General features: G+C 39.7%; 1 protein-coding gene across 1 annotated transcript in view; it reads left to right on the top strand.

Moving 5' to 3' along the window:
- Window positions 1-23,645, top strand: part of DDX10 (DEAD-box helicase 10) — a 243,907-nt gene that overhangs the window by 45,330 nt on the left and 174,932 nt on the right. Inside the window, exons 10-13 of the mRNA XM_070425965.1 lie at window positions 6,124-6,225; window positions 7,377-7,464; window positions 11,974-12,062; window positions 15,088-15,568. Of these exons, the coding sequence (XP_070282066.1) occupies window positions 6,124-6,225; window positions 7,377-7,464; window positions 11,974-12,062; window positions 15,088-15,568 (760 nt within the window). The remainder of the gene's footprint in view (window positions 1-6,123; window positions 6,226-7,376; window positions 7,465-11,973; window positions 12,063-15,087; window positions 15,569-23,645) is intronic.

Genomic DNA, 23,645 nt, shown 5'->3' with positions numbered 1-23,645 from the left:
AAATACAGAGTGGGGCAAAAGCACGTTTACAGTTGTTCGTATGAAAAGTAATACAATAACTAATACATAATAATATAAGAATAAACTGTTTTGTGTACTCATAACTGTAAACCTTGATGTTCACCCTTAATTTTTTCTTCCTGTTTAATACTCATGCAATTAGAAAACCTAGAAAAAGCAAATAAGCATGAAGAAGATAAAACTTGACTCTCTCAACTGCTGCCTTTTGCCCCTGGAAAATTGACTCTCCATAACATTTGATTAATTTCTAATTGTTCTTTAGGTCTCAGCTTATAGAGTCATTTCCATAGGTAGGTTTTCTTGACTCCTACACCACATTCAATAGAGCTTTCCATTATAAATTCTCATAGCTTCCTGTATGCCTGCTGTGGCACTCATACCACTCAAACTCACTGGTTTTAATGTCTGTAGTGGTCTTTTAGTTCTGTGACGGCCAGCACTATGTCTGTTTTGTCACTGTATTTCAATGCCTGGCATATAGTAGCCCCTAATTTTAAAAAATTTATCAGTTAACTTAAAACTTTTAACAGTTTTGATTTATTTTATACTTTTCTATGTGTCTGTGTACACATAAAGATATACTCGCACATACTTCTGTAAAGGTATTACACTGGAGTTTCACCTTACGTGTTGAAGTGGAGTTTTGAAGTTAACATTTGATGTAAAATTGCCCTTCAGTCTTTGTATTACAGAATAATAAGCCAACAAAGTCAGTTTTCCCTCCAGTGTTCAGTGATAAAGTTCTGCTTACATACGATGGTATTCAGTCTCTCTCTACAGAGGCATCCAAGAATTCTCCCAAACCAAACCAGACTCTAATGTATCTTCCTAGCAACATTTCCTGCTATTTACTTACATGTACTGGCTTTGCTTGAATTTCTCTTTAAGTTTGCTTCATATTTTCTAGTTTCCTTTCCTTTGTTCATGCCATTCTCCCCCTTTGGGATTCCTTAGCTTTTTTCTTTCTGTTTTCAGGGCCCACCTCAGAGTCCATCTGCTATGCTTCTGTTTTTCTCCGGCTAACCCTGACTGGTCTCTTTTCACTTCTGAGTTCATGGCATTTATTGCCTGTGGTAGTTCTTTGACACTCACCATTTGGGGGCTTTTAAAATTTTGCGTGTGTGTGTGTGTGTGTGTGTGTGTGTTTTCTAGTTAACTGGATTGTTATATCACTGAAGATAGGGATATTCATCTTCTATTTCTTTGTGTTCTTCAGTTTATTCGTGCCACAGTTTCTCAGTAAATTGTTTATTTGTTTAACTGTAAAAACTTGCCTTCTTATTTTATGGAAGAAAACCTGAAGGGAATGCTTTGAGATTACTTTTTCTTTTGGGTCTTTAAAAAATTTCCATAAATACCCAATTGCATTCTGTCTTGCTGCTTGCATGTAATAGCTGACACTGAAGTATCAGCGAAATCTGTAGTCAAGTAGTACAAGAAGCTTAAGTAACTGTGGGTGCCTTTTGGCCAGTTTATGTAGAAATTTATTATGGTATAGCACGAAATAAGATGTTACTAGGTAAGGGAGAAGAAGTACATGAATTGGAGGCAAGTTTTTCACTGGGTAGAGATACATTTCTAATTAGCCAAATCCCTAGGAAGGTGATTAGATTTCCTTAATGTACTGGGTTCCATGTTTATTAAATGACTAATTTTATTACAGCATTCTAGTGCCTTAAATGAGAAATTGTCTCCTTGCAATAGGTGTAGAGCTATTTAAGAAATTCTTTTTAACCCCGGCCAGGTGGCACAGTTGGTTAGATCATTGTCCCATGAGAGATTTTGGGTTCAATCCCCAGTTGGGCCATTAATGGGAGGCAACCGATCTCCCTCCCTCCCTCCTTCCCATCCTCCTTCCCATCCTCCCTCCCTCTTTCCCTCCCTCCCTCCCTCCCTTCCTCCCTTTTTCTCTCATTCCCTTTTTCCCCTCCCTTCGCTCCTCCAAACATATCCTTGAGTGAGGATTAAAAAAAAATTCTTTTTAATTGATTTGTTTCTTAGTATCTAGATCTTCTATTGTAGTATAGCCACAAAGTCACTAGGAATTCTAGCTAGTGAGGAAAATTTGAAAAAGGTATTCAGAGTCCCAGTTTTTTTTGGTGTCACAGAAATTAAAAAAAAAAAAAGGTATTCCTCAACTTACACCATACACCAGAATATACTCAAAATGGATAAAAGACTTAAATGTAAGTCAGGAAACCATGAAAATCCTAGAAGAAGCCATAGGCAGCAAAATCTCAGTCATCTCTCATAGCAATATGATTACCAATACATCTCCTAGGGCAAAGGAAACTAAGGAGAAAATAAACAAATGGGACTACATCAAAATAAAAGTTTTTGCACAGCAAAAGAAGCCATCAACAAAGTGAAAAGGGAGCCCACTGTATGGGAGAACATATTTGACAATGATACATCTGATAAAGGGTTAATATCCAAAATATATAGGGAACTCATACAACTTAACAAAAGGAAGACAAACATTCCAATGGGCAAAGGACCTAAGTAGATACTTCTCCAAAGTGGACATACAGATGGCCAAGAGACATGAAAAAATACTCAAAGTCACGATCATCAGAGAGATGCAAATTAAAACGACAATGAGGTATCACCTCACACCTGTCAGAATGGTTACCATCAACAAATCAACAAATGACAAGTGCTGGCGACGATGTGGAGAAAAGGAAACCCTTGTGCACTGCTGGTGGGAATGCAGATTGGTGTAGCCACTAAGGAAAACTGTATGGAGTGTCCTAAAAAATTTAAATATGGGACTGCCATTTGCCTCAGTGATCTCACTTCTAGGAATATATTCTAAGAAATATATGTATGCACCTCTATGTTCATACCAGCATGATTTACAATAGCTAAGATCTGGAAACAGCCCAAGTAAGTGCCCATCAGTAGATGAGTGGATAAAAAAGCTGTGGTACATTTATACCATGGAATACTATGCAGCAGTAAAAAGATCTCTTATCCTTCATGACAGCATGGAGGGATCTGGAGAGTATCATGCTAAGTGAAACAAGTCATTCAGAGAAAGACAGGTATCACATGATCGCACTCATGTGAAATCTAAGTAACAAAATAAACTGATGAATGGAGTGGATTAAGAGACATGGAAGCATGGAACAGAGTCAGAATCTCAGAAGGAAGGTGGTGGAGGTTGGGTGGGTGGGAGATAATCAACCAAAGACCTTGTATGCATATATGCATAACCAATGGACACAGTCAATAGGTTGGTGAAGGCTTGGGGTGAGGGGCAGGGGCTGATGAGGGTGTCAATGAGCGGGGGAGAAGGGGATATTTGTAATACTTTCAACAATAATTATTTTAAAAAATGATATTCCTAATATTTACTAACTAGAGGCCCTGTGCAGAGAATCGTGCACCGGCGGAGTCCCTCAGCCTGACCTGCTCCCTGTCACAATCCAGGACCCCTTGGGGCAGTCCGACATCCCCTGAGGGATGTAGTAGTGTGCGAAGCAGCAGGTGGCCAGGGAGGAGCCTGAGCCTGGGCTGGGTGCCGTGCTGCTCCTGCTCATCCTGGCCTCGCTGCACCTGCCACCTCTGCCACCACTTGGTAGTGTGCTACCGCGGAGGCGGGAGAGGCTCAGGATGCCACAGCTGCGCTTTCCAGCCATGAGCCCAGCGTCTGGCACCTAATAGTCAGCTGAGCGACACTCCCACTGTGGGAGCACCCTGACCACCAGGGGGCAGCTCCTGCATTTAACGTCTGCCCTCTGGTGGTCAGTGCGTGTCATAGCGATTGGTCGACTGGCTGTTCGGTCATTCGGTCACTTAGGCTTTTATATATATACTAGAGGCCCGGTGCACAAAAATTTGTGCACTTTGGCGGGGGTCCCCCAGCCTGGCCTGTGCCCTCTCGCAGTCTGGGACCCCTTGGGAGATAACGACCTGCTGGCTTAGGCCTGCTCCTGGGTGGCAAGGGCATGCCCAATCCCTAGGTGCAGCCCCTGGTCGGGCTCAGAGCAGGGCCGATTGGGGAGTTGGGGTGCTGCCCCCTGTCATGCACAGAGCAGGGCGAATCGGGAGGTTGCGATGCCACCCTCAGTCAGGCTCAGGGTAGGGCCGATTGGGGGGTTGGGGCACCACCCCCTGTCACACTCAAGGCAGGGTCGATGGGGAGGTTGTGGCGCCACCCCCTGTCACGCACAGAGCAGGGCCAATCAGGGGGTTGGGGCGCTGCCCCCTGTCACTCACAGAGCAGGGCCGATCAGGGGGTTGGGGCGCTGCCCCCTGTCACTCACAGAGCAGGGCCCATCAGGGGGGTTGGGGCTTCGTACCCTGTCACACACAGAGCAGGGTTGATCAGGGGGTTGGGGAGCTCCCCCCTGTCATGCACAGAGCAGGGCCGATCAGGGGGTTGAGGAGCTCCCCCCGTCACTCACAGAGTAGGGCCGATAGGGGAGTTGGGGCACTGCCCCCTGTCACACACAGAGCAGGGCGGATCAGGGGGTTGGGGCGCTGCACGCTGTCACACTCAGGGCAGGGACAACGGGGAGGTTATGGCTCTACCCTGTCACACACAGAGCAAGGCCTGTGGGGGGAGGGTTGGGGCACCGCACCCCGTCACACACAGAGCAGGGCCAATTGGGGTTGGTGCGCCGCACCCTGTCAAACACAGAGCCGCAGGATGATCAGGGGATTGGGGAGCTCCCCCCTATCAGGCACAGAGCAGGGCTGATCAGGGGGTTGGGGAGCCTTCCCCTGTCACGAACAGAGCAGGGCAGATAGGGAGGTTGTGGCCCCGCCCCCTGTCACACACAGAGCCACAGGGCGATCAGGGGGTTTGGGCGCTGCCCCCGTCACGCTGATCCCAGTGCCGGGAGGCCTCGCTGCTCCACTGATCCCGGTGCTGGGAGGCATATTACCCTTTTACTATATAGAATAGAGGCCTGGTGCATGGGTGGGGGCTGGCTGGTTTGCCCTGAGGGTGTCCTGGATCAGGGTGGGGGTCCCCACTGGGGTGCCTGGACAATCTGGGTGAGGGGCTGAGGGCCGTTTTCAGGCTGGCGGGTGACTGAAGCTCCCAACTGCTTCTTTTTTCCTTTTTTTTTTTTTTTTTTATTCTGGGCCAGCTTTAGCTCTGAGGCCTCACTGCTGAAAACATTGATACAATGTTGCGGTCCGGCTGGCTGAAGCCCGCTGACTAAAGCCGGTTTCTGGGGTTTTGTTTAGCTTCTATATTTGCAACATAGTTGCTTAGAGTTGCAGCTGAGAGGCCGGCAAGTCAGGCAGGGAACGTTGGAGTTCGCCATCACTGGAGCAAGCAAGCCTCCTTGCTTGCTTCAGTGCATGGCTGCCGGCCGCCATCTTGACTGACAGTTAATTTGCCTAAGGATATGCTGATTAGCCAATGGGAAGGGTAGCGGTCGTACGCTAATTACCATGTTTCTCTTTTATTAGTGTAGATAGACTAGAGGCCTGGTGCACACATCCGTGCACTGGTTTGGGGGGCATAGTCTGCGGGGGTTGGCCTGCCCTTGGAGCACCGCTCATCCTGGTCAGCCAAGCAGCTGTGGACCCATCCTCTGAGCTGCTGCGGAATGAGGAAATTAGTCTGAGCTGATATTTCAGGGTAATGTCTTGGGTAACGGTGTGTTCTGTGTCCTGGAGGAACCTGGTGGAGAGCTTTGCATCCCAAAGCCACTTGATGAATGTCCTTGACATGTGATGCCAGGTCAGTGACACCATCTAGGATGTTTAGGGCAGCCATGAGGACAGCCTTCCCGGGGGAGTCCATAGTCACGTCCCCTTTTGCCATCTACCTATGCTCTTTCTAGAACACACCTTAGAGGGCAGCTGGTAGGGTCAGGCCAGAGTCTGGATTGTCTAAGGTATTTGATAGTTGCAGAGACTCGGCCTCACCCTGGGCCTGCTAGCGGCTGCCCCTGGTGGTCAGTGCGCGTCATAGCGACTGGTTGACCAGTCATTCTGTTCGTTCTGCTAGTCGGTCGCTAGGCTTTGATATATATAGATTAGGTGAACTTGCTTCCATATTATCTGTTCATCAAACTGTTAAAATAAAAAATGCAGACTGCATCGATGTTGAAGAGATTTTTTTTTTTTTTTTTTGTTTAGGTATAAAGAGGATGGGGAAGCTTTACTAATTTTGCTGCCCTCAGAAGAGAAAGGGATGGTGCAGCAGCTCCTCCAGAGGAAAGTGCCTGTGAAGGAAATCAAGTAAGACAACTGGTGTGATGATGGGATTGTCAGGGTAACAAAGGCATGACATTATTATGCTTACTTATGTGTGCCCAATTCACTCCTCCTTCTAATCTATTCTGCTGTTTGGTTTGTGACTTACTTGTTTTTAACTTTTACAGAAGACTGCTAGTGGAGAAAATAAGATGAAAAATAGAACTTGTTAGCTTCAGGAGACATTGATGGTTGAAAGGATTAAGTCTCTTGGATGCCATTTTTTAAGGTTGTTTGTCTATTTCAGAGGATTCTATTTCCCTATCATTGAAGATATTTATATTGAGTGTTAGCAGAACTGAACAGAAGCTCACTTGTATTGGAGTCCTTGAAACACCTTAGCGTTTATTTGGAGGAAAACAGTTGGGAAGGTTGTTTAATTGGGGGCAGGAGTGGGAAGGAGGTTAGATGAAATAAGATTGGCTGATTTGGTAATTGTTGAATCTGAGTAAAAGTTATCTACCTTTGTGTATTTTGAAATTTTCTATAATTAAAAAACAAACTAAGTAAAACCACCTCATCTACTACCATCTGTCACCACCTCAGACTTGCAGGAACAAAGTGATTCAGTCTAAAAATCAAGAAAACAAGTGGGATTTCTTTTGTGAAACCCATACTCTTATAAGAATTTCATTTATTCCTGTAGCCTACCTGGGCAGAGTTAAGTAACAATTCTTTTATATTGTGCCTAATATCCAGATAAGGAAAACGATAATATCCTTTGTTGACTTGTTTATTTGAAGTCAGTTTTGTGATGTTTGAGTGAAAATGGAAATACACAAATGACATTAGATTTCATTTATTCCATTTCAGTGATGATCCATCATCTCCTATAAAAGGCTACTTTCTAACTTTATAGAATTGTTACAAATGCTCATCGTACTATTAACCTTAGTGTCTTTCACTTACTCAGCATGGGATGTTTAGAGATCTTTAACTTTCATTTCTTTTTCCTGCATTATTAATATGCAAGAGAGTCAAATTTCTGTCTAGTAATTTCAGTCTAATCTCGCTCATAAATGAGAAATAATGTTATAAATGTAAAAGTACTGAGGAAAACAGGAAAATGCTGTGTACTATTTTTAATTTCCAAAATTGAGATGTCTTAGTTTAACCTTTATATTTTTGTTATAAAGAATCAATCCAGAAAAACTTATTGATGTCCAGAAAAAACTGGAATCATTTTTAGCTCAAGATCAAGATTTAAAAGAAAGAGCTCAAAGGGTAAGTCATTTTTGAATCTGATACCTTCATTGGAATGGAGCATATATATAATAAAGTTAAATTTCATCATTTTCTGATCCTTCTGGTTGCATGCTTCAGATATTCAAGTAGTGTAATATTCAGATAAGATTAGCTTACTCTTTTTTTTTTTTTTTTTTTTTTAAATATATTTTATTGATTTTCCACAGAGAGGAAGGGAGAGAGATAGAGAGTTAGAAACATCGATGAGAGAGAAACATCGATCAGCTACCTCCTGCACATCCCCTACTGGGGACGTGCCTGCAGCCCAGGTACATGCCCTTGACCGGAATCGAACCTGGGACCTTTCAGTCCACAGGCCGACGCTCTATCCACTGAGCCAAACCGGTTTCGGCAAGATTAGCTTACTCTTAATCCCAAAACACCAATCAGAAGAAATATACTCATCCTTATGTTTATAGCAGCATTATTTACTATAGCCAAGATCTGGAAACAGCCCAGGTGCCCATCAGCAGATGTGTAGATAAAAAAGTTATGGTACATTTACACAATGGAGTACTGTGCAGCTGTAAAAAAGAAGGATGTGTTACCCTTTGTGACAGCATGGATGGACCTGGAGAGTATTATGCTAAGCAAAATTAGCCAGTCAAAAATAAATATTATATGATCTCACTAATATGTGGAATATAATGAATAAAATAAACTGACAAACAAAATAGAACCAGAAGTATGGATACATGGAACAGACTGTCCAGTGCCTGAGTTGGGGGTGGGGAGGGTGGGCTGAATAAAGAAGGTGAAGGGATTAGCTGAAGAACATATATGCATACCCCATGGACACAGACAATAGTTTGGTAAAGGCCAAGAGAGGGGGTATGGGGATAGGTAGAGGTGAATAAAGGGGTGGGAGGGGGATATCTGCAATTATCAGCATTAAAATCCTATATAATAAAAGGCTGATAGGCAAATTGTTTCCTCGACCAGGAATTTGATCAGAGGGTGGGGCCGGTCTGCCAACCCCCCTCAGCCCCTTCCCCTAGCTGGACATGCCCTCGATCAATTCCCCCACCCTGATCAGGGGCGGGGCCGGCCCACCAACCACCAGTGGCCCCTCCCCCTGGCACTGGGCCTCTAGTCTCTCTATATAAAAGCCTAAGCGACCATTATAATCGGTCAACCAGTTGCTGTGACACTATGACCAGAATGATTGGTCAACCAGTCGCTATGATGCGCACTGACCACCAGGGGGCAGACGTTCAATGCAGGAGCTGCCCCCTGGTGGTCAGTGTGCTCCCACAGCCAACCTCCATGAGCCAGCCAACCTCCCCTGGTTCCTCCCCCCCCCCCCCCCCCTTCCCGCCGGCAAACCTCCCACAGTCCCCTGTCCCTCCCCCAATCCAGTAGGCCCCATCTGGTAGGCCCTGTCTGGTGGCTGGCATGCCCGGGCTGGCCTGGTCTCGATTGGGACTGGGCGAGACGGCCCAGATAGGCTCTGATTGTTGGCCAGGCCTAGCGATCCCACCCGTGCTTGAATTTTGTGCACTGAGCCTCTAGTTTTTTGATAAAAACAAAACAAAACAGAAAAACAACAGAGGTTGGAGACATGAAAAAAGTTTAGTTTATTCTTTAACTTTTAAAAAATTATGTATTTCTTGTAGTAACCTGGGAAAATTATATATTTCTATTATTTGTCCATAAAAAAATCCTCTTAAAGATGATTTTTTTCAGTGCATAGTGACCTGATTTCTAGTATACTTGAAAAGTTATCAACTTTTGATTTCTTCAGTAAAGTTACTATAACTCCTGATTGCACTTTCTTGAATATAAGAGTATCATCTCTAATTATATTAGTGTGAATTTCTGGAAAGCATTAACACTCTTGTTAAATTGTCTTTAGGAATGAGATTTTAACTTATACTAGTAAATATGATTTAATGTTCCTAAATTACTTTTTTGGACTTAGAAATTTTCTTGATTAGCAAATATAAAAAGAAGTGTCACTTTTAGTTAAACTTATTTTTTAGTTCTTAGAGTCCCCAGCAGTAGATTATTTTGAAAAAGAAGATGTGAAATTAATTTGCATTGTGAGTATAGCTATCCATTCTTTGGATTGACAACTATTTGAGTCTCTGTTATAAAGCTCTTCATTTTCAACACTCTTACTTATATCATAGTTATGAGATCTACATTCGCCATCTACATCTGCACTTACCATTGCACACCATCGGTGAGTTAGAGAGTAGAGATTCAGAGGTTGGATTCTATTCAGCAGATAGATGAAGTGGGAGGAAGAAAATAGAGGATATGTGAAAAGGGCATCCTAATAGAGAGAGGAGTCCAAGTGGAAATACAGGCAGTAGTCAGGCTTTTATGTAATGATTTTGAAACTGGGTATTTTCAGCAAAGAAGTTTTATTTAAAGAGCAGGTCTTAAATTTAAAAAATTAACATAGTTAAATTATCATCACTGTTCTTCAGATACATGAAAGCTAGAAGTTGAATGCTTACTATGTGTTAGGCACTTAGCCGTGATGTGACTTTTATGAGGCAGTTTGTGCACTGTTTTAATCTTCCCAACAACCTATTAGTAGGTGATACTGATTTAATTTTATAGATGAGTATATAGTACCTTGAGAAAATTAAAAATTGACCACTGCTACATGGCCATTAGTGGCAGACCTGAGATTCTGATTTACTCTGCCTTTCTTCAGAACTTCCGTGATAAACTCAGGAGAGACTAATTCCACAATATAAGAAAACCAAATAATGAACTATGCAAAGTTGGACTTCTATAAGTTCTTTTCACCTGAAATGTAAAATGTCTTTACACACATTTTTTTTCTTGTACTATTAGGGCATGTATTTGGAAATGCACATGTTTTGTCTAGCAGACATACTTTAAGCTAAGAGTACAATCTTACATTTGAAAGCTTTGGAAATAGTATGTACATATAAAAATAATATACATAAATTCTGATATGTTGTGATTTATCATATACCCAGGAGATCATTTAGTTATGAATCAGGAAATAAGAAATACTGGAAGGATGCTGTTCCACTGGTTTGTGCATACCACGAAATGAGCCTTCCAGAACAGAGATTATAGGAAAGCACATTGAAATAAATGATGTGATTTATCGGGTTTCACGCATGGCTTAGCAGCATGGCTAACTGTATTGCCAGCAGCAGCAAGCTATCTAGTTTCATAGAAGTGATTTTCTAGCTTTTGGTTTTAATCTGGATAGAACAAGAATGATCAGCAACTGGGGTGATATCTTGTGGATTGTTGTAGGGGATAAGGGGATTGTAGGGGATTGTTGTAGGGGACCAGTCATTGTTCCTTTCTGTATAGACAGGGAAAGTGGCTTGAAGATTCGTGTACATGTTTTGAAGAAAGGATTAGTGTAAAGTTAGAGAAAATGTGAAGTTGAGATATAAATGGAAGTTAAATATGGTTTACAAAAATTAATTTTAAAATCTAAAAATAAAAATGCCTGCTTAGATGTGTTTCATAATCTTTGTTGCCTGTTTATATTACAAACTGACAAAGGATCAGGACCATGTTTAATTTTTGGTTTGTATAGCTCTTTCCATAAAGGTAGTTTTATAAAAACAGAAGAAAATATTGCATGATGACAAATTACTTGAAATTATGATGATGATGTACTATTTGAAATTATAATAGAAAAGGAATTAATTTTAGGAATAAACTTGTTCCTATCATGATTTTATTAAGCTTAATTTAGTTAGAAATGGTAAAATCTTGTTTTGGTGGAAAACATCCTTTGACTCCTCTGATAATAGTTATTACTAATAATGAGCATTTATTGATACTTTCTGCATTCCAGAAGATAAGCCCAGGTATTCTACATACATTTTCTCATTTACTCCTCATAGTAGAAGGTGCTATTTCTGTTTGATATGTGAGGGAACTGACATAAGGAAGAGGCTTACTCAGAGAGTAAAATTTGGAGCTCAGATTATCATCCGTATTATTCTAAAGCCTGTGGTTTTCTCCATTACACCATATTGCAACTGAATAATAATAACAACTTCTAGAACAGCTTCTTGAGAAGGTGATATTCTATGTTGAGTTGGCTTGATGAAACCAAATCTTAAGTCTTTTGGTATTATAGTTCTAAAAAGGTAGGGTTGTTTTTTTTGTGTGGAATGGGGATATACTCAACTATTTTAATATATGTATATATATATATTTACTGATTTCAGAGAGGAAGGGAGAAAGAGAGATAGAAACATTAATGATGAGAGAGTATCATTGATCGGCTGCCTCCTGCATGCCCCGCACTAGGGATTGAGTTCACAATCTGGGCATATGCCCTGACTGGGAATCGAACCATGATCTCCTGGTTCATAGGTGGATGCTCAACCACTGAGCCATGCTGGCCTGGCTCAACTATTTTTGAAGTTTTTTACTACTGTTGAATTTTACCCTTTGGTTTATTTTATCTTGCTTTAATTCATTTTCCATTTCCGACTATTTATATGTTGTATATTTAAACCTCTTTTACAGTGTTTTGTCTCCTATATACGTTCAGTATATCTGATGAAGGATAAAGAAATATTTGATGTGAGCAAGTTACCTATACCTGAATATGCCCTGTAAGTACTCATATTATAGCTTTAATTACGAATCCTCAAAGTTAGAGGGAATTTCTTTGAAACCTGGTTATCAGAGAGTCCTAGTTTAAACCACACTGCCTTACATTAAGATAATCTGTTAATGGTCTGCAGAGAAAAAGATTCTATAAACTGGAAGACTAGTTGAGTGTTTATTTCTTATTATAAGAAAGAAATTTCTTACTTGTAAGTATAAATTTCCTGCAGCTTCCTATAGTATGGTCTTAAAGGAGATGGAGAGCAATTGATAAGCATTCTTTGAAATCTTTAAATGTCTATGTTCCTCTTAATTCTCTGAAATGCTGGCCTGGATTACAATAGACAGTTCTTTTTATGCTTTGGATACAAATAACTTCCTCGGTTCTTCCTTTATTTTATTATTATTTTTTAAAATATGTTTTTATTGATTTTAAAGAGAGAGGAAGGGAGAGGGAAAGAGAGAGAGAAAAATCAATGAAAGAGAAATATTGATCACCTGCTCCTGCACGTATCCCTACTGGGGATCAAGCCTGAATCTTGGGCATGTGCCCTGACCGGGAATCTAATTTGCAACTTCTTGGTACATGGGCGGGCGCCCAACCAACAGCCACACTGGACGGGCAGTTCTTCCTTTATTTTAGATTGGTTTTCTATACTGCGTACTGCCTAAATATTCTTTTTGTCTTGGTTTTTCTTACAGGTATTCACAGTTACCATGGCAAAATATCCCTGTTTAGTAACAGTGGTTACTATTATATGAAAATGAAACTCTTGGTCTTGTTTAGGCTTGGTATTTTCAGGATTTTCCCCTAACATTTTTGGCTATTATAAAGGAGGAGCATCTATTTTTTAATGGGGTTCTACCTGTGGGAAAATAACTGACAATATCCTATAGATAGAAGCACCCTAGAGGTAGATCATACTTAGAATTTCAGCATGATATTTCCTAGTCTGTGATGAAATATGTACTTTTAAGTCCAGGTCTGTATATTTAGCCAACTCTCCAGGAATTTTAGTGTCTTTACCTGTAAAATGAGTCTAATAAAAACTTGTATCTGGGTGAGCTGCTGGTTTCTGTTCTCCATGTTAGAGTGCAATTATCGTATAACAAGTAATTTGTCAGTTGTAACATTTTAGAGCCATTAAAATTGCTAGGTAATAGAAGTAAGGCCACTGACTTTCTGTCTAGGTCAGTGATTTTCAGTCTTTTTTATCTCATGGCACACATAAACTAACAACTAAAAATCTGTGTCACCCAAAAAGTATATTTTTTGCCTATCTGACAAAAACAAAAACAACAAAAAAAGGAATGATTTTGATTCATTCACACCAGATAGCTGTTACTGAGTTGGCTATTGCCATTTTTTAATTTGACAATCTAAGAGAAAAGTGGTCTGTGTCCTTAACTAGTCAGATATTGCATGTTTTAAAAATTCTTGCGGCATACTGGTTGAAAATTGCTGGCCTAGGTAATGAAAAACACATGCATAGATAACACATTTTTGTTTGTTTATCTGTTTATATACCAGTTACTCATGAAATTCTATTCTGGTTGTCTGAATGACTTAGTTGAGAGATTAGCAGCAGGAGAGGCACAAGTCTTTAACACTGTGGGACCATATTTAGGGGACATTTTATTGCCACAGGTGCCAGTAGATCTCATCTGTTTACAGTTGAAGACCTTTGCTTTATATTGGTGATGCTTAGGGAAGGCAGAAAGTTTAACTTCGCAGTCTAAATAATTGGTAGAGTTTAATTGTAATTATGATTTCCTTTAGAAGCCTTTGATAACTAAAGCAGTGCTATGTATGCAGGATATAATATAGGTATAAAAATTATTTTACTAGAAAAACCATATTTTTTTTTAGAAAAACTATATTTTGAATACTTGATATATACAGTTTATTGTGCTAGCTGTTAAAATTTATAAATGTGTAGTATGTACTCCTACCTTAAAGGAGTTGTAAGTTTTAGGAGCTTAGAGGGACATATAAGTGTAATTGTAATACACTGAGAGAAATTATTTGATATGAACTTGTGATCCTAATCCATAGCCCCTATAGCAGCAATAGTGACAAGTTCTCAGTAGTGGCAGCCTTTTTGCCAGGCACGATTTTAAGTGCATTACATCTATGAACATTTTATTCTTGCAACAACCCTATCATTTTATTCTTACAACGACCCTTCTTATCACACTATTTTGCAAATGAAGGAACTGAGGTATAGAGAGGTTAAATAATGCCTTTTGATCATGCAGCTAGTACGTGGCAGAGCCAGGATTTGAACCTTAACAGCCCTATTTTTGAATCTACATGTTACCATTATACTTCTCAGTGTCTATGGATCATGTTGTAATGTTAGCTGTTTGTTATAACATGCTGTGCTTTAAGAGTTTATTTCCAATCCATCAGTGGGAATTTAGAAGCTGGGAAAGACCTTATCATAAAGTGAACCTTGATATTAGAAGGAGGAAATAAATTTTTTTTGTCTCTGGTTTGAAAATTGTTTCTATAGAAGTGATTACCATTATATCTCTCAGAAGGGAGGACCATGACACTGGAGTTTATTCTTTGCTGAGAACTATATTTTGTCCTTTCAGGGCCATGTCTCTTCCAGTGTTAGTATTTACATTTTACAAAGTGTTTTTATAGAGTTAGTATATCACATCTTCACAACACTTGTGAGATAGGTCTGGTAGGTACTGTTATCCCATGTTTCAGGAAGTGGAGGCTGAAAGAGTTAAACTGGAAGTTGGCAGACCTACTACTTGTACTGTTTCTTTGTTTCTTATCTCATGCTTTTTCTTTTATAAGGTGTTAACCTCTTAATGAAAAATGGGGTATCTTCAATGTTTTCTGACAGGTATTCAGTATTTCCTGGCTAGCCTGTCAAGATTTTTATATCTCAGAGGAACATTTTCTTTGGAAAAGGCTCTAAAAATAGATCCTGACTCTTGAGAAACTTTCATAATAACCATAAACACACCATCAGTGTATTGATATAACTATTTTTTAATTGCCCCTTTAAGGTCTCTTGGTCTTGCTGTGGCACCGCGGGTAAGATTTCTTCAGAAAATGCAGAAACAACCAAACAAAGAATTGATAGTGAGCCAAGATAAAAAAGTAAGCGAGCCAAGGGCCCCCTCCCTCAGCAATGATGAAGTGGAAGAATTTAGAGCCTACTTCAGTGAGAAAATGTCCATCCTTCAGAAAGGTGGGAAAAGACCAGAAGAGACAGAAGATGAACTGGTTAATGGCATTAGTGATGAAGAGGAAGAAGAAAAGGAAGGTGAAGAAGAAGTGGAAGAGAAACTGGGAAAAGCAAAAGAGTATCAACCTCATTCTGGCCCTAGCACTAATGAGTCACAGAAGCACAAGGAAGCTCCCATGCAGTTCTTGGACAGAGATGATGATAATGAGGAGGAAGAAGATGAACTCGATGCTGATTTCTTTAAGGTGAAGCGACACAATGTGTTTGGGTTGGACCTTAAAGAGAATAAAGCATTACAGGTAAGTGTACTCCCAATGGAGGGTCTTCTATTATTTCTCAATGCTTATTGTGTGTTGCTTTGTTGCCTTTGGGCAACTGTGGGAAAGCAAGAACTAGGAAGGATTTGTAGAATGATTTTCTTTGCAGTGAACTCTCCCTCTTTCTCCATATTTAGAGATAGGTACCAAAGAATTCTCACTTTTTTGTGACTTGAAATCTTAATCATCTCAGTTACTGGTGTTCTGATGTATGTTTTTAAAGTAGCCAGTGTCATGATTATAACATGAAGAAAGGTGATGGGGTTTCATGGTTTATAGTGTGAGGATATTTCATTGTGATTCTTAACATACTACTGATTTAAATAATTAAAATGTTCCTTACAACAGTTTAATCTCTCTAAACATGAATTTTACTTTTAATGAGACATTTGCATTTGGGCATCTATCCACCATCTTAAATAGAAAAGTAGTACTTCTTTTTAAAGGCCATTTATGAAGGTTTATTGAAAGTTTCATGTAGATTCCTTGTTTCTCTGTAGGTACCTGCTAGGAGGAATAAAAAAGATAGCACCTGTTTTCTGGAGTACTTGCATGTGCACAGTAAATGTGTTTCTCCCTTGTTCCCTATTTCCCTTCCTGTTTATATGCCTTTTATTCTTGATAATTTCTTTAAAGAAATTATCCATGAAAAATGAAATTGCACTCTTATTTATATAGAGCTTAATAAAATTCTAAGACCCACAGTAAGAAACATTAAATTTTGAACCATGAGTTCAAAGTAACTAAATAAAAATTTTAGAAAGTTAGCAATCATACTTATTGAGTACTAAATTATATTGGGAATTTTTTAAACATCTCATTTGTTTTTTTTTTTACTAACCCTATGAGGTAGGTATTCTCTCATACAGGTAAGGGAAGAAAAACAGACACACAGACAATAAAATAGTGAGGTATGCAATTTGTTACTGGCAAAGTTGGAATTTGAATCTAGGTATTCTGACTCGAGTAGTTCTTGACCAATAAAAGATGTTTTTTGAAGTTTGGTTTATCACTTTTAAAAATAATTGATATATTTTGTGTCATATCTGATAAATCTGATTAATTCAAGATCACAAACATTTTCTTCTATGTTTTCTTTTAGAGGTTTTATAGTTTATTACTTAAATTTAGGGCAAGGATTTACTTCAGCTTGATTTTTGTGTATGATGTGAGGTAAGGTTTGAGATGTTTGTTCTGTCTTTTTCAAAAGGATGTCCAATTAGACCAGTCCTGTTTATATTTAATTATTATATTCAATTAGACCTGTGCTGTTTCCATCCGTTTACTTGACCTTTTACTGAAAGGTCAAGTAAATGGATGTATGTATAGGTCTCTTTGTTGACTTCATTCTGTCTATACAGCTATCCTTTCACCAATAACACCTGTCTTGATACTGTAACTTTATAGTACATCTTTAAATTGTGTAGTGTGAGTCTTCCTTCCAATTTGATGTTTTTTAAAAAATTTGTTTTGGAGATTTTTGGACTATTTCATTTCCATATAAGTTTTGAATCAGCTAGTTAATTTGTACATAAAACCCTGATGATAACTTCATTGAAGTTGCATTGAATCTATAAATCTATTTGGGGAGAATTGACATCTTAATATTGAGTTTTCTGATTCATGTATATAACATATCTTTCCATAGGTCATCTTTACTGTCTTTTAACATTGTTTTATAGCAGCGATTTTCAACCATTGTGCCACAAGAATTTTTAAAACATGCAATAACTGACTATTTAGTCAGGAGCACTGACCTCTTTTCCCTTAGATTGTCAAATAAAATAATTGACCATAGCCAACACAATAGTCATTGGTGTGAATGAATCAAAATTAAACCTTTTTTTTTTTTGTCAGATCGGCAAAAAATATAATATACTTTTTGGTGTACCAGAGAATTTTAGTAATTAGTTTATGTGTGCCATAAGATGAAAAAGGTTGAAAAACACTGTTTTGTAGTTGTAAGCACACTTGTTAGATTCATCTTTTACTGTTTCATAGTTTTAAATGGTATATTATAAATGTTCCTTTAAAATTTTCAATTTCTAGTTCTGTTGCCAGTATATAGGAAAATAATTTAGTTTTGTATAACAAGCATTCTAAACTGACCTATTAGTTCTAATGGCTTATTTATTTACTTTTTCTTTTGCGATTCTTTGGGATTTTCTCTGTAGATGGTCATGGTGTTTATGAATAAAGATAGTTTCACTTCTTTCTTTCTAATCCAGCCGTGGGCAAACTACGGCCCACAGGCTGGATCCGGCCCGTTTGAAATGAATAAAACTAAAAAAAAAAAAAAGACCGTACCCTTTTATATAATAATGTTTACTTTGAATTTATATTAGTTCACACAAACACTCCATCCATGCTTTTGTTCCGGCCCTCCGGTCCAGTTTAAGAACCCATTGTGGCCCTCGAGTCAAAAAGTTTGCCCACCCTTGTCTAATCTGTGTGATTTTTTAAAAAGTATGTTTTTATTGATTTTAGAGATAGGAAAGGAGAGGGAAAGAGAGAGATAGAAACACCAGTGATGAACGAGAATCATTAATCAGCTGCCTCCTGCACGCCCCCTACTGGGGATTGAGCCCACAACCCTGGCATATGCCCTGACCGGGAATCGAACTGTGATCTCCTGGTTAATGGGTCAACACTCAACCAATGAGCAACACCAGCCAGGCTAATGTGTGGGCTTTCTTTTTCATTTTCTTACTTGATTACATAGAATGATGAATAGCAGTGGTGAGAGTGGACATTGTTGTCTTGTTCCTGACCTTAGAGAGGGAAATAATATTCAAGCTTTTACCATTAATTACATCTAATGTTAGCTATAGGTTTTTCTAAATGCCTTTATCAAGTTGAGAAAGTTCTATTCTATTAGATTTTTTAGTGTTTTTATCAGAAATGGATGATGAATTTTATCAGATGCTTTTTCTGCAACTATTAAAGGGAACATATAGTTGTTCTGTTGAAACATTGATTTTCTAACCTTGAACCAACCTTAAATTCTTGTAGTAAACTTCACTTAGTCATAATGTGTTTCCCTTTATCTATTGGAGGATTCCATTTGCTAATTTGCTAAGGATCTATGCTTCTATATTCATGAGGGATATTGACTTGTCGTTTTCTCTTAATGACTTTGAGAACATGACACATTTTTAAAGTTTTGATACATTTTGTTAAAACTACCCTACAGAGAGGTCATATTGATCACTGTCTCTCCAAATTTGTATGTCAGGACCCATTTATAGATACCAGTGCTGGATATTATTGAAATTTATTTATTTATTTATTTCAGGTATATGATTTCTGTGTATGTGTATTGCTTATGTTTTTCACTGCTATGATATTAGCCTCTTTCCTGTTGATTTCCAAGATGTCCTTAAACAGTAGTATACTATCCTTGGCTTTTAACTTTTTTTATAGCCCTTGTCACACAGACAAGGGCTGTTTGTCTGCCTTCCTACTGGATTCTGAATTCCTTGAAATTAATGTCTTAATGAGCAATATGTGTTCAGGACCTGGTATAATGTCTAACTCCAGTTGCAGATTTCACAAATGTTTTATGAATAAATGAGTGAATTACTAAATTTCTTATTCTCTCACTTTGATAGTTTTGTTTGCTGTGAATTATATAGAATTCATATATATAGGATTATTCTTGGAAGACTATAATTTGAAACTATGATAAATTTACCTAATTGATTTATTATGATTCAAAAGGTATTGTTGAATTTCTACAAACATTAGTATAAGGACTTTATTTGATTCTAAATAATATAACTGTGCAGGCCAAGCTTTGTAATTGAGGTAGTAAATGAAGGCATCTAATAGTAATGATGCAAAATTCTAACTAAGAATATGTTTACAGGTATAGTTAGTAGGCTTCTGAGATGCTGATTGTTAGGTCGCCAAAGGAGGACCGCATGAGGCCAGAATTGTGAGGGATTATGAATTTATTCGATCTTCCATACACCAGGTGGCTGAGCCCCAGATGGCTCCAGCACCCAGTGATGGAGTCAGTGGTTTTTAAAGGACTTTTGGTGGGCTTTTTCTGGGCGGAGAATTCTCTGTGCAGGTTCAGAGGGGAGAGATAATGGAATGTGGTCTCAACAAGTAAAGTGTGGTCTCAGCAAAAGGGAATGTCCATAGTGAAATGGCCTAAAGGTCAGTTCCCAGGGGAGGAGGTATCGATTCAATTATTTGATCAGGCCTAATATTCCAGCCTTTTTGTTTTATGGAATAGGGACGAAGGTCATATCTTCTGTATTTACTTCCTGTTGAGGGGGGATGTTGAGATCACAGGGGAATGGACTTTGATAGTAGTGGGCTGGATGAGGGATGCAGCAGCATGATTTCCCGAAGAGACTGGTTGGTGAAGGCTTGAAAGCAGTCCTGTGAGTGACTTGGGAGGTAAAAGCTAGTCCCGAGTCTGCCACAGCGTCATCAAACTTGTCTGATTTTGCTGCTTTTGTGGGCCTGGAGCTGAAATACAACTGAGGCCTAGATGTTATCTTTAGGGAAGAAAAGATCAGAGATCTTTGTTGCCTGACTAGTTATTTTCTGGGGGAGGATAGTTTACCCTGGGGGGCGAGGTTCTTGTTTTCCCAGTTTTGCCCCTTGGTAGCATCCAGAGCTCTCTGTCTCAGTGAGTATCTGTACCTGGCCCATCATCCTTGCTCTGTGGGAGGGTTGGGGAGGTCAAAGGGATGATGACGCCTGGACACAAAAGGAGATTATTATGGTGTCTAGAGATGGTATTTCCTGAGTACAAGTAGGGCTTGTAACCTGGCAGAGACAAACTGTTTTATAAATTTTAATATTACTGGGGCAAAGGCTAGAAGAAAAAGAATTATGATAAATGGTCTGGTAGAAGGAAAGAGACATTAATTTGGAGGGCTATAGTCTAACTAGAGGCCTGGTGCATGAAAATCGTGTACTGGAGGTGTGTGGGGGGGTGTCCCTCAGCCCAGCCTGCACCCTCTCATAGTCTGGGACCCCTGGGATGTCCGCCTGCCAGCTTAGGCCCGCTCTCCCTGGGGATCAGGCCACAAAATACCACGTGCGGGCGCACACGTACAGTGTGGTTGAAACTTCGTGGCCCATGCACAGAAGTTGGTATTTTGTGGAAGAGCCACACTCAAGGGGCCAAAGAGCCACATGTGGCTCATGAGTCGCAGTTTGCCAACCACTGAGCTAGCCCCTTCTATCTCACTACCAGCCTGTTCTTTCTAGTGTGTGTTTCCACTTAATACTGAAGTGATTTTTTCCCAAAGAATGCTCACCATTCCAGCATTTCACATCTTACCTATATTTCAAGAATTCTGTGCTGATCTTGATTTTTTCCTTGAAGATTAGAAAAAAATATTGTTTTTATTGATTTCAAAGAGGAAGGGAGAGGGAGGGGAGGAGGGAGGGGGAGAGAGGGAGAGAGTGAGAGAGAGCGAGACAGAGAAAGAAAGAAAGAAACATCAATAAGAGAGAAACATTGATCGGCTGCCTCCTGCCGATTGAGTCTGTAACTTGGGCATGTGTCCTGACCGGGAATTGAACCGTGATCTCCATGTTCATTCGACGCTCAACCACTGAGCCACAGTGGCTGGGCCCTTGAAGACTTTCTTTACTTCTTTATTCCACCAACATCTGGATTCCAATGATCTATTTGCTTGTATTTTACTTTTTGGCATTTCATAATGAATATCTTAATTTCTGATTCTTCTATACCTGGTTATTATTGATATTGTCATAAACTTTGTGTGCAAGGGTCTTATTTAATACTTAGTTGAATTAAATAGAAGGAGAGGTCTTTAAAGTAAAACCGAGGAGTCTAGATTACTATACTCTTAATATTTTGTACCATGAAGAACAACAGTGGGATGATCTTAAATGTTGAATAGTTGAAATATGGAATATGTGTTCTCTTTTCTTCATAAGGTGCCATTTCTTTTTCTTGCATCCTGTGCTCAATTCTTTAGTTATACTTGAAAGTTCATTCCGATTCAAAAGGAATAATTATTGTGTGACTTGAAACTTAGATGTACATACTGAGTTACTATATAAATATAGTACTGAGTTACGATATAAATATAGTAACTCAGTATACATACACACACACACACATGCACGTGCGCGCGCGCACACACACACACATATACCCACATTTTCTTCCTTTCCTTTTTAAGTTTTGTATGCATATGATTTCCCAAGGCTATAAATTCACAATGGAAAGCAAAAAGTTTTTATCTTGATGTTTATTCTTTCATATGCTGGATCATTTTTGTATAAAAGTATTTTGACTTGTTTTTCTTCATTTTCTACTTTTATATACTCAATATTTGAAGCATCCGCTGACTACTGAATTTTCTATTGACCTACTTTGTAGTCTAAATTTCAGAAACTATCAGGGTTTGTTTATCTTCATTTTAAGATAAAGTGGAGGTAATAAAAGAAATGTGAAATAGGGACAGATTATTATTATTATCATTATTATTATTATTTTGAAATCTATTTTTATTGATTTTTTTACAGAGAGGAAGGGAGAGGGATAGAGAGTTAGAAACATCAATGAGAGAGAAACATCTATCAGCTGCCTCCTGCACACCTCCTACTGGGGATGTACCCGCAACCAAGGTACATGCCCTTGACCGGAGTCGAACCTGGGACCTTTCAGTTCTCAGGCCGACGCTCTATCCACTCAGCCAAACTGGTTAGGGCCATTATTATTATTTTTGCTGTTAATCCTCACCCAAGGATATTTTCCCATTGATTTTTTTAGAGAGAGAGTGGAAGAGGGAGGAGAGACGGAGAGAGAGAGAGAAACATCAATGTGAGAGACACATTGATTAGTTGCCTCCCACACATGCCCGCACCGGGGTTGGGGATCGAGCCTGCAACCGAGGTATGTGCCCTTGACTGGATTCAAACTTGCAACCCTTCAGTCCACAGGCCGACACTCTATCCACTGAGCCACGCTGCCGGAGTGGAACACGTTATTCTTAAGGGTCATATCAGTTGTTCTTGAATTTAATTTTTGGAATAATCAGAAATAAGTAGCTTTTCAAAGTAGTCACAAATGCTTGTTTATTTTTATAGCTCTAACAAATATAACTGTAGAGAATTTAGCTAATATGGTAGGTCCTCTGCTTATGAACAGGTTAGTTTCCAAAATAATAATCATCAGAATTTTTATTCTTCAGTTTAGGTAGTTAACATATGTATACTTACCTGAAGCTTTTAAAGGAGGTACTGTATTGATGGTAACACTGAATTTAACTCTTCATGCTCCCCCCCCCCCCCGCCCCCCATAAGGCTCTTAAATTTGTCCAAACGTATTTTATGTAAATGTCAGCAAATAGGAAAAACAGTCCAGATAGACCACCAGGGGGCAGACGCTCAACGCAGGAGCTGCCCCCTGGTGGTCAGTGCACTCCCACAGCGGAAGCGCTGCACAGCTGAACAATGGGCGCCAGATGCCTGGCTCATGGCTGGCGAGTGCTGCTGCGGCTGCAGGAGCCTCTCCCGTGGACACTCCCTCTGCACGCCCCTCCCCCATCCGGACCGGGACTGTAGCAGGCGCAGTGGGGCCTGCCTCTTCATGCACTACTACATCCCTTGGGGGATGTAGGACTGCCAGTTACCATCTGATCCCCGCAGGCCAGGCCGAGGGACCCCACTGGTGCACGAATCCGAAGGCCGATAGTACTAAAGAAAGATTATAAAGTGAAATGAACCCCTCTTTATTTTTGTTGGCTTTTCTTGACCTTTTTGTTTGTTTTTTTTGTTTTGTTAATCCTCAGCCAAGGATATTTTTTCATTGATCTTTTAGAGAGAGTGGAAGAGAAAGGGAAAGACAGAGAGAAACATGGGTGTGAGAGAAACACATTGATTGGTTGCCTCTTGCACGTGCCCTGACCAGGGCCCAGGCTGGGGAAGAGCCTGCAACCAAGGTATGTGCCCTTGACTGGAATTGAACCTGGGACCCTTTGGTCCACAGACCTACACTCTGTCCATTGAACCAAACTGGCTAGGGCTCTCTTGACCTTTTTTGTTGCCTTCTTTTTCT

Source organism: Myotis yumanensis, unplaced genomic scaffold (assembly GCF_028538775.1).
Source record: "Myotis yumanensis isolate MYYU_CA2020_CCGP unplaced genomic scaffold, mMyoYum1.0.hap1 SCAF_10, whole genome shotgun sequence".
In the NCBI taxonomy this organism is placed as follows: Eukaryota; Metazoa; Chordata; class Mammalia; order Chiroptera; family Vespertilionidae; genus Myotis; species Myotis yumanensis.
This window is presented reverse-complemented; position numbering and strand designations above follow the sequence as displayed.